The sequence below is a fragment of the Macaca mulatta genome, chromosome 17, assembly GCF_049350105.2.
Source record: "Macaca mulatta isolate MMU2019108-1 chromosome 17, T2T-MMU8v2.0, whole genome shotgun sequence".
Taxonomy (NCBI): domain Eukaryota; kingdom Metazoa; phylum Chordata; class Mammalia; order Primates; family Cercopithecidae; genus Macaca; species Macaca mulatta.
In genome coordinates this window covers 92,199,954-92,216,392 of record NC_133422.1, presented here as the reverse complement: position 1 = coordinate 92,216,392, position 16,439 = coordinate 92,199,954, and the positions used below count along the sequence as shown (strand labels likewise).

Sequence of the window (16,439 nt, the reverse complement as noted above, 5' to 3'; positions counted from 1 at the left end):
TGCTTGACTCTATCATCATTTTCAGCAAAACCTCTCATGGTACAAGACCTCTTCAGAACACACTACAGAGCTGTGCTGTAACAAATGTCAACATTTTAAACTAAAAATCTTACTAAAACCTAAAAACACCTGGTATTTAACTATAGGCATGGACCCAGCATTTATTCTTCAGTGTAGTATCTGATACATAGAACCCTTTGCCCTGCTGTCCCCAACCTGCCTCTGTATCCCCACTGCCCCTTGCTAATCCTATTTTTAGCCTGAATTCTTCCTTAGAAGTAGACCCAGCCTCTAACAGCAGAGCCCTGAGGCCCTGCTGTACTGTCATCCACCTCAACTCTGTCACACAGACACCTCAAGTTCCCAGGAAGGTCTAGCTCAGGCTGATGCACAGATCTTGAAAAGAACAGAGCCAGCAGCAGTCTCTAGGGCTGTGCCTGGGACGTCGGCTCAGCCTGGATTACTGGGATGCTGACATGTGAAAAGTAGGGGAGGTACAAAGTATTTCTTGCCAGTAGACTAAACTGTGTCTGTCTTGAGAGAAAAGGGAACGGCAAGGAGATGGGACTAGGATGTCTGTAACATCGGGGTTTATGTGTAGAGACCATCTGTGTATTGCGGCAGTGCCAGATGCAGGTGTAACCTCTCAATAAATAATAGCTAAATGAGCATGGAATGAGTGGATTCAATTTAAGTAAAAGGACTAACAGTGGGGAAAGGGTCCTTTAGAGTTGTAAGCTTGTTAGAAGTTAGAAGAGTTAGAAATTAAGTGGCAGAGTTAGAAACTCAACTCTGCCACTTTATTAGCTGTGTGACTTTCAGTGATTCATTTTTAGTACTTAGAGCCAGTTTCTCAGAAATAACATCGAGTTATTTATCCTTCTACCTATGTTCATGTACTTACATATGTGTATGTGCATAGGAAGATGCTGGGAATGATTTACATCCATTGTTAACGTGGCTGTTTTGGGGAACTGGAAGTTGGGGTGACCTTTTCTTCGCTTCACTCATCCTGATTGTTTTTAAAGGTATAAAAGCACATCACACTCAAAATAGTGTAAAATTGTAAAGATGAATCATTGATAATGAAGTCTTTAAAATGGGAGGATCTAAGTTTTTTTTTATAAAAAAATTCCCATAAGCTAAACCAAGGATCATTCCTTCAGTTTCTTTATTCCCAGCTCATACATACTAAATAGCTCTTCGTATTTAGTCTTTCAAGCAGCTAGTCCTCTACCTATTTTCCCTGCTGAGAAATCCTGGAGGAATCCTTACAGACTAACATGAAGACTACTAAGAAAATACAGAAAGAAATAATAGCGTCTTACCTAGAATAGCAACAAATCTTTAAAACTCAATACTTCGATGTTGGGGATGTTGAATATTATCTAAAAACTATTTATAGGCCATGTGCGGTGGCTCACGCCTGTGATCCCAACACTTTAGGAGGCCGAGGCAGGCGGATCACGAGGTCAGGAGATCGAGACCATCCTGGCTAACATGGTGAAACCCCGTGTCTACTAAAAAAATACAAAAAATTAGTTGGGCATGGTGGCGTGCACCAGTAGTCCCAGCTACTCACGAGGCTGAGGCAGGAGAATGGCGTAAACTCGGGAGGCGGGGCTTGCAGTGAGCCGAGATTGTGCCACTGCACTCCAGCCTGGGTGACACAGCGAGGCTCTGTCTAAAAAAAAAAAAAAAAAAAAAAAACTATTTATAAAAATATTTATTAAAAATACTAGATAATATTCAACAATGTAAAACCAGTTGAAATTATGCATTTAACTGATGAAGAGCCACTGTTTTTTTAGTATTTACATGGCAAAATATTTTAAATTAAGAAACAAGTAAGAGGTTAACAGCTTCTTTCAGAAGTTTGTGATAATATTCTCTGCTTCATAGATCCTAGAGGTCAGCTGGGTTCCAAACTGGGCAGCACCTTATTCCTTTAGCTACATATATTTTCATTTGTGGACCTCTAACAAACAAATAATACAACTTGAGAGAATTTCAGAGTACTACTTTTTAGCCTCAAATATCTTCTTCCAACTTGGGATTTGATACATTTAAATAATTTATTAAAAAATGTACAAACACTTCAAATAAAATTATGAAGTTCTTCAGAAGATAATACTAAAATATAGGTATGTTTTCCTTTAAATATCTGGGATTCTATCTACAGTGCCTCTGTTATATTCATTCAAATTATTCTTATAATCTAAAACAATGAAGCGTCTCAACTGGTGGAATGCTGCCAGAGGATTTCAGCAGAGTTTGAAGGCAACATAACCAAAAGGCATAGTTTAAGTTGGCTTAGGAAATGAATGGGCTCCTTATCAGAGCAGCTGAAGGCTGTATACAATTAACAGCATCTGCCAACATTCACAGGGCCCCATATAGAACAAGCGGGCCCGACAGCCCCGCAGCAACCTTCAGCTTCTGGCACTCTCGGATCCACATGACGTGAAAACAGAAAGCCGGCTTCAAGCCATCACTAGAAGGACACAGAATCATTTCAGTGATATTGCTAATTCATATTAATTATTTAGAACAATTCTGTTAACCTTAGCATCAGGCTTCAAATTAGCCAGCTATCATTCAAAATATAAAATACCATTTGTAGAGATAAGTTTATATTTATAATAACTGATTTTACAATCTTTTCCATGTTATTTTTATTTTTAAAGACTATGAGAAGTATCTACCTACCTGCCTTTTTATATGATGAACTCTCAATTTAAATCAGCTAAAATATTTTTGCATGAGGAGTACTAAATTCATTATATGGCACTTTTTAGTTGTTTTTGTATATAATACATTTCTCTCATGAGCATGTACAAAACAAAGCAAATCCAGAGTTTCATTAAATAAATTTATTTGTTAAAATAATTTAACTCCAAATACAACTGTTGAATTTGCATTGAGTTATAACTACAATTCATGTTTTAATTGAAATGTCAAGGTTTAACAACTGACATTGTTACAAAACAATAAACTGTTGTTCAATTTTAAATGGTCAGTTGTATTAGAGCGCAACACTTAACTGTGAACTATATCTCTGGGAAACCTCAAATCAATAATGATAAGTCTGTTTCCAAAACCCACTGCAGTCATTCTTGAAACCCTGATCAAGATTTAATAGATGCACAATGACATGTTAAATAAAAAAAAAGAACCCCATAGTCCTTAATGTTTGATTGGCTAAGGGACAATTAAAGCTTACCCAGTGCTAACACAAGACTACTGATAAGAACAAAAAATTTAAAAAACACACAAGCAAAAAACAGCAACAAACAAAACAAAGCACTTTCATATTCATACATACACTGACAACATTAACATTCATACTGGAAAACCCTTGAAAACAAATACCAGACAGTCTTAGGCAACATTTCTTTATATAGAAAAGCAAATATCAGTAGTATTACCACAGAAAAGTGATGGCAACTGTAGCAATTCGAGTCAAAAGTTCAGTCCTAATTCTACAAACCAAAGGAGAAAATCATCAAAGCACCTTTCGATAGTTTAAGAAAAGATTTGATGTAATACTTTTGATCAGATGCTGGCTTGTTTTGTTTAAGTTGAACAAAATGAAAGGCATCAGTTACCATCACTATCACAGTTTAAAAGAACCCAAAAGTTGCAACATCAAAAGAAAAAAAATTCAAAGATGCTGCCTTTGTATAAAAGTAAAAAAAAGAAAATCTTATCACAAGAGCTAAAGAAAAAGTGGGTCTTTGGATCAAACCATAATATTTTTAAGGCATGTGAGAAAAACTTTCACTTATCTAAGTTGCTAGTCTGATCAGGGCATAAAATAAATCGTGACACAAGGTCAACTTTCTTCTGTAGCCACTAAGGTTTCATATGCCAACAAATGTAATCTTCCTGTTCTTAAGCATTTTATTACTGTAATATCTCAACAAACACATTCATTTGCCAACTGAGTTATATTCACACCAGATGGATAGGAATTTCCAGTTTCGGGATGTCCTTGATGCCTTGGTCACCAAATATGCAGGTTTGCGTGGAAACACTGATCAGGCAGCCAGATCAGTTATTATTCATGTCTTGACAGTAAAAGCCCACCTTGTCATCTGACACAAATGTTTTTAACTATTAATACAATTCAAAATTTTAGATCATTTTTTCCACTTTACATTCTGCCATATCTTTCATATTATTTAACCTATTTTCACATCTGCATAGCAAGTCATAATGTCAAACTGTGGGATCTTTATAGATATTTCTATTTTGCAATTTTATTTGTCAAACATTGCTATTAGTTATAGAATTCAAAAGAATCATTCTGAGAAGTTAGAGGAATCAAAACTCAACCAATTCACTAACAAGTATTTTTATTTCAGTAGAGAAATCATATATCTTGAATCTCCAATTTCTCTACATGTTTGAATCAAACCAACTTTTATGCAGTGAAATGCGTTTCAATAAAATTGGTTAAAAATTTTTTCCTATAAACAAGGTGCTTCATAACTGAGGATTATAAAAAATTATACTGAAGAATGTAAATATTCAAAATTCAAAGATTTTTGACAACTATGGCCTGGTTTCATTCACCTATCTCTTCAGCTTTTTCATTATGAAAAATACTATCAACCTTTTTTTTTTTTTCATCCTCTAAGTTTAATGCCAGTTATTAAACATTTGGGGGGCTACCAATGATTTCATAAAAGTATAAAAGACACTTTAATAATTTAAAAGAAAAAAGTTTTTGATACACTATATTCTGCAGTATAGATTCTTAGTATAGGCAAATTATCTCTGACTTGTGCCAAATTCTTCAGAACAATAAACACACATGCACACACAAACACACACTCTTCTCTCAGTGACACACGTAAGACCAGAGGTTACTTGCACAACACTGTGAAACCAACAAAATGTGGGGTGGTGTATAGATCGCAGGCTCAGTGATATTGCAGTTCTGAAGGCCAAATTCTTCTCCCAAGGCCCAGCTCAAGATAATCTTTTCAGCATTTGTAACTGAAGTTAGCTGAAGATCCCTGTATACTTGATTGTAAAACTTATGAATAGGTTTTTCCTGTGCCATTAGTCATGCAAATGATAAATACTTCACGGCTATGAAAACCAAAAATGTCAGAGCTTGAGCACCTTTTCAAAACAAAATATTCACTCCAGCTTTATTTGACACTTCAGTAATCAGGGCAAAATTGTTCTAAGAAAACCTTTATATAATTCTCCAGGAAAATTAAAGATAAAAGGCTTTTGTCCCTTACCTTCCACTCTATAATTTATGTTCACTTTTAAGCCCAAATTATTTCACATGGTTATTCAATTTTTAAAATGCCTGCAATAAAGCTCTGCTACAGCAAACTTGATTTTGAAAGCAGGTTAGCCACAGGTTACACTACAACCATAGCCCTTAAAGGCGAGAAGGAATTTGCTGCTTTAATGAACTTAAAAATGCCAGATATTCGTACTGTCCTGTGAGGTTTCTGCAAACAGGAACATGTGGATGCAACATGGCTTCATTTTCCTTACATGATGGTACTAGTTTATCTATTAGAATGCTTCTTGTTAGTAAGGCTAGGTAATCTCTTCCCATCACAGTTGCTTCCCTCTTGTTCAGTAAAGTTACAAAGACCACCCCTGCTCAGTTAACAGAGGGCGGGGTCGGGGTTTTAATTCTGATCAAACCCTTGTGAAAGCCTCCATTTTCTGTGGCAAAGCAGGTGATTTAACAAATTCTAAAGCCAGACTATTTTTATATAACCTGTTCTGACTTTTGCTCTATCAAGGATTGAAGCATGAGTTAGTTCCATGTCACAAATTAGAGTAACAGCTACAATTAAGCATCAATTTTGAAAAACAGAAATGTGTTAGCTGAGCAAAGAATCTCTCCCTGTAATGCTGTTGGCAGGTCAGCTGTTATTATCTTACTTGACGAAATACATTGGTTAGAAGCTCTATCCCAATTCCTGAAATTCAGTACTCTTGTAGGAAAATATTTCTCCTTTACTTATTTTTTTAAAGAAGACAAAATATTTTAATTGTAAGTGGTCATAGGAATTCTTCTGGTTTCTCCCTTATGGTTATTTTTAATTTATACAATAGTTGCTTCTGTCAACTCAGCGACAATGCCATCATAGCTTTCAAATGAGATCACCCTGTAGATCGATGGACTATGCCTTAAAGTTGCAGATGCATAAAGGAGACTGAGGACAAATGGTGAAAACTGTAGTTACTGAACCCAAATGTTACTCAGAGATATCAACTGACAACCACTGCTCAATTCTGAATAAGGGCTGCAGTTCTCTGTAGATTAACACCACGCATCCTGCAAGTTCTGCAGTGGAGTAGGCGAGTTTTCTATCACCTACGACATTGGGCAAATCCCATCCAGGACAGCCATATTTGGATGCTATTGTATGTTACATGCAGAACAGCATGGGTCATCTTTGTCAGGCTGAGCAGCATAGTTCATCTGCCTCACAATTTCTGCAAAGAGTTCGTCCACCATTGTTTTACTCTTAGCGGAAGTTTCCATAAAGGGGCAGCCCCACTCTTCAGCAAGTGCTCTGCCTTCATTGGACGATACTTCTCTCTCACTTTCCAGGTCCACTTTGTTCCCGACCAAGATGACTGGCACTTTCTCATACCTATGAGAGAATACACAAAACACAGACATTGTAATAGCACAAAGTTAAACAGGTCACGTGGATTTTTGTTTTGGGCGGCTATTCCAGCATAAATGATATCTTCAGTTGCATGAAAATGATTTGTACCACTTGGCTTGATACTTATCTGAGGGCATTTGAAGCTGCTCTCACAGTGGATCATAAAATGAGTTTTATGAAATGATGTTTTAATTAATCAATTATACATCCTTTAAAATCAATTTATCTTTCCAGATATACTTGGAAAATTATTCTCAGAAACTCAGACTAAATCCTCTTAATTTTTTTTCTATTCTGAGGGAGGGTTGCACAAAATTTCACAGTTGATCACATAATAAATAACTCCAATGAGCAAACAACTTATAATTATCAGCATTTCACTATGTTCTATGTGTATAAAATTGATCATGTTCATATAAAAATTAGCCGAGTATGGTAGCAGGTGCCTGTAGTTCCAGCTACTCAGGAGGCTGAGACAGGAGAATCGCTTGAACCAGGGAGGCAGAGGTTGCAGTGAGCTGGTATCATGCCACTGCACTCCAGCCTGAAAAAATGATCATGTTCGTTCTAATAGTTCTCAGATAAGAAAAAAGCTAGTAGAAATCATCCAAATGGAAGCCATCAAATACAACCACACCCCATCCCTTCAGAAAACTTTTATGGATTAGTCAGTTCAAAGAGAAACAATTAGGATTCTTTTAAGACTGACAAGAATTCAGCCTCAATTAGCTTTAATTGGTGTTATTTCTCTTTTTCTTCCTAACTAAAACAGGTATCTCTGAGTAAACATGTTTGGAAAGAGCTAAACTAATAAAAATAGTAAGTGATAAGAAAGAACAAAGAAAAAAGCTCCTAAGTCATTTTGGTGCCTAAGATGATTGTCTCTACAATGGTTACTCCATGTAGCACAGGTCACAACAGATGTCAGCGCTGGTGCTGGCCTGCACATTTATTTACTATTCTTGTTTATGTTTGTTCTAAGAAAGGTAGCTAAAATATTTTCACAAGACATTTTAAAAGGTTTTTGTGATTTTAGTATAAATCAGTGTGTGTGCGTATGTGTGTGTGTCTTCCCCTAAGCAGAGTGTATTTCTGATTTAAAAGAGGTAAACAGCAAGATCACACATAAATGATAACAAATGTGACTGGACACTGTTAATCTATCAGAAGAGAAAACCCACCCCATGGTCAAATCTTTGAGGCAGGATGCACAGACAATTTTTATCATTCAGTAAACTGGATAATAGACAGGTGGTTATTGTTTGCTATACTTCCACAAATTTCATCATCCTGTCAAGAGGGTTCTCTCCACTCACCCTAACTTGTAAAGCAAACCAAATTCCCAACAGTCTCACTTTTTTCTTTGCCACTATATCAAACTAAGAATGGTCTCAACAAGAGGGCACACTCCAGATAGTGCGCCATTGGCAATGTGGAACATGAAAACAACTTAAAAATGACTGGAAGTAACAACATCAAAGGCAAACCTAGAAGTTGGATATTATCATTTCGTAGGAAATGAATCTGGACAACTTCAATTTATATCAAAGGACTTTATATAAATTTACTGTACACTACTGTATCTTATGATTTCAGGCCTTAGATCATGCTGACAGCTATGAACATAAGACACAAGGGTTTTTTAACATCTTCTAGGACTCTTACATACAAACAATTTGTGCATCCCATGGCCTATGGGCGGGCAAGTGGCAGTGAGAATAAAGCTGCATTACAGAACACCATATATTTGCTACTTTGCATATAAACTCTCTTGATAGGCTATACAGAGAAGCTTGGCAGGGAGCAGACACTGCCAGCCATGTCAGGACAATGTCAGTTTCCAGTTTGTGTTACTTGCAAAATGTAATTACATTTCATTTTTCTTATGAGCGTATATACATCACAGTGTGCTTTAAAATGCTCTGCTTGGCAGTGAAGTAATTAAAAAACATTAATAAAATTAAGTAAAACTTATTGGTTGAATTTAAGTTGAAACAAATTTCGGTCTGTCTACGAATAATAAAAAGTGGTAAGACATCACTTTCTATTAGCTGAGATAAATGATAAATATTTTAAAGAATATAAGTTTAAATACAATACTATATCTTTTTTTTTTTTTTTTTTTTTTTTGAGACGGAGTCTTACTCTGTCACCCATACTGGACTGCAGTGGCGTGATCTTTGCTCACTGCAAGCTCTGCCTTCCAGGTTCACGGCCATTCTCCTGCCTCAGCCTCCCGAGTAGCTAGGACTACAGGCGCCCGCCACCACGCCCCGCTAATTTTTTGTATATTTAGTAGAGATTGGGTTTTACTGTGTTAGCCAGGATGGTCTCGATCTCCTGACCTCGTGATCCGCCCGCCTCGGCCTCCCAAAGTGCTGGGATTACAGGCGTGAGCCACTGTGCCCGGCCTATATCATGTTTTATATGTGAAATATTTCTTACACTTTTAGTTAAGTGGAGGATCTACTAGAATATGTAGATTTTCAAAACTTGCAAAGACATCAAATTATTAAGTTATATTGATACACTATTAAAATCAAGAATTTGAATAAATCTTACCATCAGCCTGATTCTCAACACAGTAAATAAAATATTGCAAACACAATTCCACATATAACAGCATTTAATAACTGGTAAATGTAGATGAAAATGCAGTCAGTATCAAAGAACCTGTTTATTATATCACTAACTTAATTGTCAGTGGTCTTTTCTAAAATCAAGTTACTAAAGACACTAGAGAAATCCACATTAATATCCTCAGAAGATTTTTAAACTGAATAAGACGTTCAGAAAAAAAATTATGTACATTTCAGAATACCAGACAGTGATAAATTTTGTCTCTCTTTCTGTTAAAATTTGGGACAGAAGAAAAGATTCTACACTCAGATTTGGAGGCTCTGCTTCCAGTTCTGCCAATGAGATCATTTCCTTTACATATCTGTATTTCATTTCTTTGTTAGTAAAAAGAGAGTAAGAGTATCTGTTCCCACTTAACACAGGGTTGCTGTAAAGGTCAAATGAGATAATACTGAAAAAAAATCAAGTACTAGATAAAAGGAGGGTGGTTGCTTCCTTCCCTTCCTAACTCTACTGATGTGGCCTTGAGAAGCCATGAAGGGTGAAGAAGGAGCCAGAGAAACTGATCAAAGGAGGTAAAGAGCTCCTGAGGGCAAACCGAGTTGAAGATGGAGCTGGGGGAAGAGACAGGCAAAAAACAGATGGGAGTCAAAACAAAGCAGCCACCAGACACTAACCAGTCCCTGTGCTGAACAGCATGGTGATGGGGGGGCGCGTAGGAAAGCAGAAAAGCAAGCATTCCCAAACAGCGGGCACTCGAAAGAAAATACTGGCCCCCGTGGGGAAGGCATTCTAAGAAGGCTTTGGGTTGGGGTGACAGAATAGGGTCCCCATATGAAGGTAACATTTGGAGAAATCTGGATCCTCCTTAAGAAAGACGGGTGAGAAGTTGAAGGGAACGAAGCCAAGCCCTGTGTTGACAGTAGATGACTGCACTGCACGAGGAAGCTGGTGTTGCTGTCTGTTTTAGCAATATGGTGGGTTTAAAAAAAAAAAAAACCAAACAGACTAGGATTCCTGTCCCAGAACTGCCTCTAGCTAGTACTGTGAATTTAGAAGATTAACCTCATCTTGGTTTCCTGCATTTCTTGAAGTATAAAATGAGCTGGACTGGATAATTCCTAAGATGCTCCGAGGTTAAAAATCACAACAGACGTGGTGGGTCACACCCACCATCAACATGTACCACTGACTGGGCTAATTGCTGAGTGCTAAGCACTGTCCTAAGAATAACGTCCAATGGGCTGATCTTTAAGAGATATGAAAGTGCACGTCAGGAGTAAAGCCAAAAATGTTGGGGGAAATCTCATGAGATCTCAGGGGACCAAAACACAAGCAGGAAGTTTCACTTCTACAAGTGGAGCCGCTACTGCCAGCATGCTCTGACTCAACAGCAGACCTCCAAAATGCACTCATGACCTAGGCAGTTCCATTTCACAGACAATGTTGTTTAAATACAAATATTTGGGATGGTTTTAACTACGTGAATACTGAAGGCTATACTGAAAACTGCCTGATGTGGCATAAATAGCTAGTAATGAACAATCAATCCATCATGTACTTATCCATCCACTCAACACATATTTATATGCTAAGTGCTAGCCACTATTCTAGACACTTATATCAATGGACAAAGCAAATAAATCTCTGTAATTTCACAGTGCTTACAGTCTAGCAGAGGGCACAGATCAACAATAAACATAAGTCAATTCTGGGTTTACAATAAAAGTGTTAAGTGCAATGGAAAAAAAGATGTGGATCGGGTGGTGGGTGGGGAGCACAGGTGCCACAATTTTAAATAAGATGATCACAGGCCTTGTTGAGAAAGTGGCTGTGAACAAAGATGGGAAGGGTCTCTGGGAGTCTGCTCCCTACCGCGCAGGTTCTAGGGGAAGAGCATTCTAAGGATGACATGCCCTAGACAACGCCTGAGCCAGTGAGAGCGTGCCTGTCAGTGCAGCGACCAGCTGTGGGATCCATCCTTACGGCCTCCTGCAGGACTCTGGCAGTGGAGGAAATGTTCATTTGAGGCTAGACCTCAGGAATTCGGGTGCCAAAAGTGGCCTCAGAAGACAAATCTGGCACTTATGACAGACTAACTCAGAGAGGGCTGACTGTTATTTAGGAAGATGAGGCGCTTTGTTAGTGCATGATGACTGTTACTTTCATGTTCTATTTTCATTATCAGTTTTGCGGGTTGCCTTCATTTTCCCTCTTTTCTAAACACATCATTTGGACATAAAGCTAAAGATGCAAAATTCTAAAACTGTTCAATGGATGTGTTATTGTTAACCTGATCATGGGTAAGATGCCACCTTGCCTACATCTTAAACATCAGCAGATATCTCACCAACTGCAGCCTGTCTTCCTTGAAATTTCCTTTAAGGGCATGACCAGGTCAGACAGTGACTGATGCAGGTCTAATAATTTTATTTCTGTGTATAGTCTGTGGACAAACACTTTTTTATTGACAAGAATTTCCATATTGTTGACTATATTCATGAACATGATTATAAATGTATAAATAAACAAAACTAGTTCTTTTAAGCAGCTCTGCTTAATGGATTCAATGAAACATCAGAAATACTGGCTGTAGCATCACTTAGCTGTAGAATGTTAATGGGCTTCTCACCGAGACAGCTTTTTAAAATATCAGTAACTCAAAAGCATTTGATGTGTTTATCAAAATACTTTTGCTTTCTCCTTTCTTGTAACTGTCCTGATATGTGTGTATGTATATGTATATATATTTTATTCTGGTCATGTCTGAACTTGGCTGACCATCAAAACAACTTGAGAATTTTTTTAAAGGTAGTGATTTCTAGGCCCTATTCCAGAGCTAGTTAATCTAAATCTGTGGGATCAGGACCCAAGAGTCTATTAAAATATGTAGTATGTCTGTATCAATAAGCTCTGAAGATTGATTCTGAAGTTCAGCAGGGTTTAGGAATCACCGGCGTAATTTACTACTTTGTGACCCCAAATAATATTCTATGTGTATAGTTCATGGTTCCATATGTGGCAAGTCCAGACTCAATTCCTTCTTCCCCTAACTTATTCACCAATGATAAACTGTAGACAGATACCACTACTGTCAGTTCCTGTACTTTACTTTTGAGGGTGCTGTACCGCAGCATATTAAAAGGTCATACTTCATGTGAATTTTAACATGCCATTATCTTCTTAGTGATAAGCAGGTGGAAATATAATTCTCTCTGAATTTAGAAATGAGAGTCAGAAAGGCTTTTCTAAGTCCCCTCATTCAACTTTTCACCCAATGTTAAAATCATCTACCAAGAGAGTCCCAAGGCAAACCGTCAAAAAAACTGATGCTTCAATTACTTCCATGATAAACTTACCAAATGGCTTTGGAGCTTATGTCTGAACATTTTTAGTGACATGGAACTCATACCTACAGGCAACCCATTTTGTACTGTCGGGTCTGTTAAAAGTTAGTGTTAAAAAGTCAGAGTTTAAAAGTTTACCTGTATATAAGGAACTGTGATCTGTAACACCCTGCCCCTTCTTCTCACAGATTCTAGTTCTTTTACCCTTTAGAATGTAGAAATCTTTTCCCCAACGTGAATATAGGTCCCTCCTACTCTTGCTCAAATTAAGTCAGTCATGATTTTAAAAAAATACCCAGCAATACTTAATAGGAAACAAAAAAACATTTTTTTAAATTCTTAATCTCGGCTCTGTGAGAATGATCACTATAACTATTTTGATGTCTATCATTCCAAATTATTTTCATATATATATATATCTCAATATAAATATAACTATAGCTTTTATAAAGGGAGATTACACCAATTACATTTGGTAACTTCAATTTCCACTATTACAAAGCTTTCCATTTTAATAAATAATATGTATCATATTAATGGCTAGGTAGTATTCCATTTTATAGAATCTATAACTGTACCATAATTTAATTATCTGTACTCCATTAGTGTATATGAATGTCCCCACCCCCATTTTTGGCTAAAATAAACAGCAATCTGATCAACTACACCTAGAAGTGTGATTTCTGCCTCAAAGGGTATACATTATACACACACACACACACACACACACACACATATATATATCTCACATATGTGTTTATACCTATAATCTTTTGCATACCTTTTGAGCCAGAAAAATCATATTCCTAGGTTAGTTCATCAAATTGCCCTGTAAACATAGACACACACAAAATTTCAGTGAACATGTACAAATTTATACTAAAACCAACAGTGCTTAAGAATGCCTGTTTCCCTATCCTTGGGATTTGTATTTATAATCTTTTAATAAAGTGTTATGGGAGTTTTGAAGAAAGAGAATTGTTTTTGGTTAGGACTTGAAGGCTTCTACCACAGCTTGCTAGCATGAAACATCAATACTGCTTGTAAGGATGAAAAACATGAGCTAAGTAAACCTGCACTCTTCCTCCAACCTGACCTGTTTTGAAGCGACTAAATATTTCATCTTAAAAGGGCATTTCTGGTAATTTAGCTCGAATAATGAAAGAAAACCACAGTCCTTTGCTCTGATGTCCTGTTGGTTTCAGAATGCATACTGAAGATGAACAGAGAGAAATGTGTAAATGTAATGTAAAAAGTAAGGAGAGTAATGATACCAAGAAGATATTCAAAGCTATTAGGAATATCTCAACCAATAAAATCTGTTTTCATAGAAACTGAGTGTTGATATTATATCAGAACAGATTCCTAATGCTTTGATTGTGACAGACCAGCTGATGATGGAAATGCAACTCACAGCCATTTTAAATGTTTTATTAACAAACCACTTGAGAATTTCTATTGTGGCAAGGCTTGCATAAGCCCATTAAAGTGCTTATCTCCTGCTGATTACAAATAAAAACTCAGGACAAAATACAAAAAACAATTACCAAAGAACTGTAAAAAGTAAAGAGAAAAAAGCAGCTTGGGGAAGGGAACCAACACCTGAAGAAGAAAGAGACCTACATGCAGGTGAGTTTCCTGGTTTTCCCGTCTTTTTTCTTGTGGCCTTGAGCTGAGGGTGGGCACTCAGTGTTGCACACAGACAACTAGAACTCTGGGAGATTGTCTTCAACCAGAAGATCAGAGTAAAGGGCCCTTTGAGCTTGAGTATGTGTATGGGCTGAAAATCCTCATTTTTTTTCCTTCTTATTTCACAGCTCACCTAGAGTGAGTAATAGCAGAGCTGGGGCAGTAGGCGGTGCCAGTAGCTAAAACTTCATTAGAAATCTGTCTTTCTGACTAAAGAATTGGGAAATGGGCCCTCAGTCCTGAAGAGGGTGGGAGAAATCCCCAGTACACTTCCTTCTCTTTTTCTCTTCCCATTTTACCAGAAAGATGACCCCAACTGCAAGAACTGTGTGGCGGTGCAGAAAGCTAAAACTTTGAAACACCATGTTTCTGGCCAGACCAACAACGGGCTCTTGTGATCTAAAGAGAACAGGAGGAATCCCAGAGATCCCTCCAAAGAGGAGAAAGCTAGAGAAAAAGATTCCCTAATTTTGTGTATGAATCAACATAAGCTAATATGAGCTGTGTATGAGTGGGAAGACTCAAAGCAGTATAACAAAGGTTAAAGAACCAAACTACAATTTAAACCACTACCTACGTCTCAGACTAGCTAGTGAGTGGTTGTATACACACTAGACAGCATAGTAAAGGCTTTGAAAATTGAACTGATATCGGAATCATCTTCCAAACAAGGAGAAAGTTTGCAGTTTGAACCTCAGTGGGTTGGTTATCAGCTAAAAGGAAAAAAGAAAGCTACATTCTCCAGAGGACTGTAATGGGACCCAGAGACTAAGCAACATAATACTAAAAATGTCCAACACAATCTAAAATTACCAAACATGCAAAGAAACAGAAAAACTAATTCTCAAGGGTAAAAACTATCAATAGATGTCATATGACCTAGATGCTGAAATTACCAGACTTTAAAGAAGCAATTATAACCATGCTCTATGAGGTAAGCACTCTAGAAATAAAGAGAAAAATAAAATGCTCTCATAAAGTATAATAAAAAAAACCACATGAAAATTTTAGAACTGAAAATTATAATATCTGAGATAAAACATTCACTGGATGGGAAGATACATGACAGAAGATTCAGTAAACTTAAAAACAGATAGATAAAAATGGTCTAATTTGAAGAAAGGAGAGAAAAAAGATTGAAAAAATCAATGAGCAGAACTATTATGTCAAGGCACAATATAATCAAATCATTTAAAACTAGAGATAAAGATAAAATCTTGAAAGCAGTCAAAGAAAACAAATGCATTACATATAGGAGAACAAACAAAATGATTGAAAATTTCTCATCAGAAACCACAGATGCCAGAAGACAGTAGAACAATCTTTACAATACTAAATAAAAAAACAAAAAACCCTGTCAACACAGAATACTGTATCGGCAAAAATATCCTTCAGAACTAAGGGAAAATAGTATTTTCAAGTGAAGGAAAGCTAAGAAAATTTATCACTAGCAAATTTGTTGTAAAAGAAATACTGAAGAAAATTCCTCGGGCTGAAGGAAAATAGTATCAAAGCAATCCTGCAATTTTAAAAATGAGGAAAGAAAAACAGAAATAGTAAATACTATGTAAACATAAGATTATTTTTTCCTCAAGTTCTTTACAATATGTATAAATGTACAAAAAATTATAACATAGTCATTTTTGGGGATTTTGATATATGTGGATGTAAAAATACAAAAACTCTGGAAAGCAGAGACCTACATGGTTGTAAGCTCTTTACATTTTACTCTAAGTGGTACAATACAAATTCAAAGTAGACTGTGAAAGATTAGGTATTTATATTGTAATACCTACAACAATCATTTAAAAAATATAAAAGACAACAGATAAAATGGAATACAAAAAATATACATAATCAGAAAGAAGGCAGAAGAGGGAGAAGAAAAAAAAATAAGCAGGTGAAAAAATAGAAAACAAGCAGTAAAATGGTAGGCATAATTGAAGCATATTAGCAATTACATTAAATGTAGGTTTAAACACATGAATAAAAAGACTTTCAGACTGAATCTTTTTTAAAAAAGACATATATCCATGCCATCAAGAAGAAATCCACTTTAAATATAATAGATAAGTTAAAAGTAAAAGGATAGAAAAAGATATATCATGTAAACACTAACCAAATTAGATTTCATCAAAATTAAAATTTTTGCTCTGTGAAAGAC

At 36.4% G+C, this 16,439-nt stretch overlaps 1 protein-coding gene across 1 annotated transcript in view; it reads right to left on the bottom strand.

Annotated features, from left to right (window-relative positions):
• Window positions 1-2,495: 2,495 nt before the first annotated feature.
• RAP2A (RAP2A, member of RAS oncogene family) overlaps window positions 2,496-16,439 on the bottom strand; it is a 53,208-nt gene continuing 39,264 nt past the window's right edge. Inside the window, 1 exon segment of the mRNA NM_001193832.3 lies at window positions 2,496-6,641. Coding sequence (NP_001180761.1) covers window positions 6,404-6,641 — 238 coding nt within the window. The 3' untranslated portion in view covers window positions 2,496-6,403.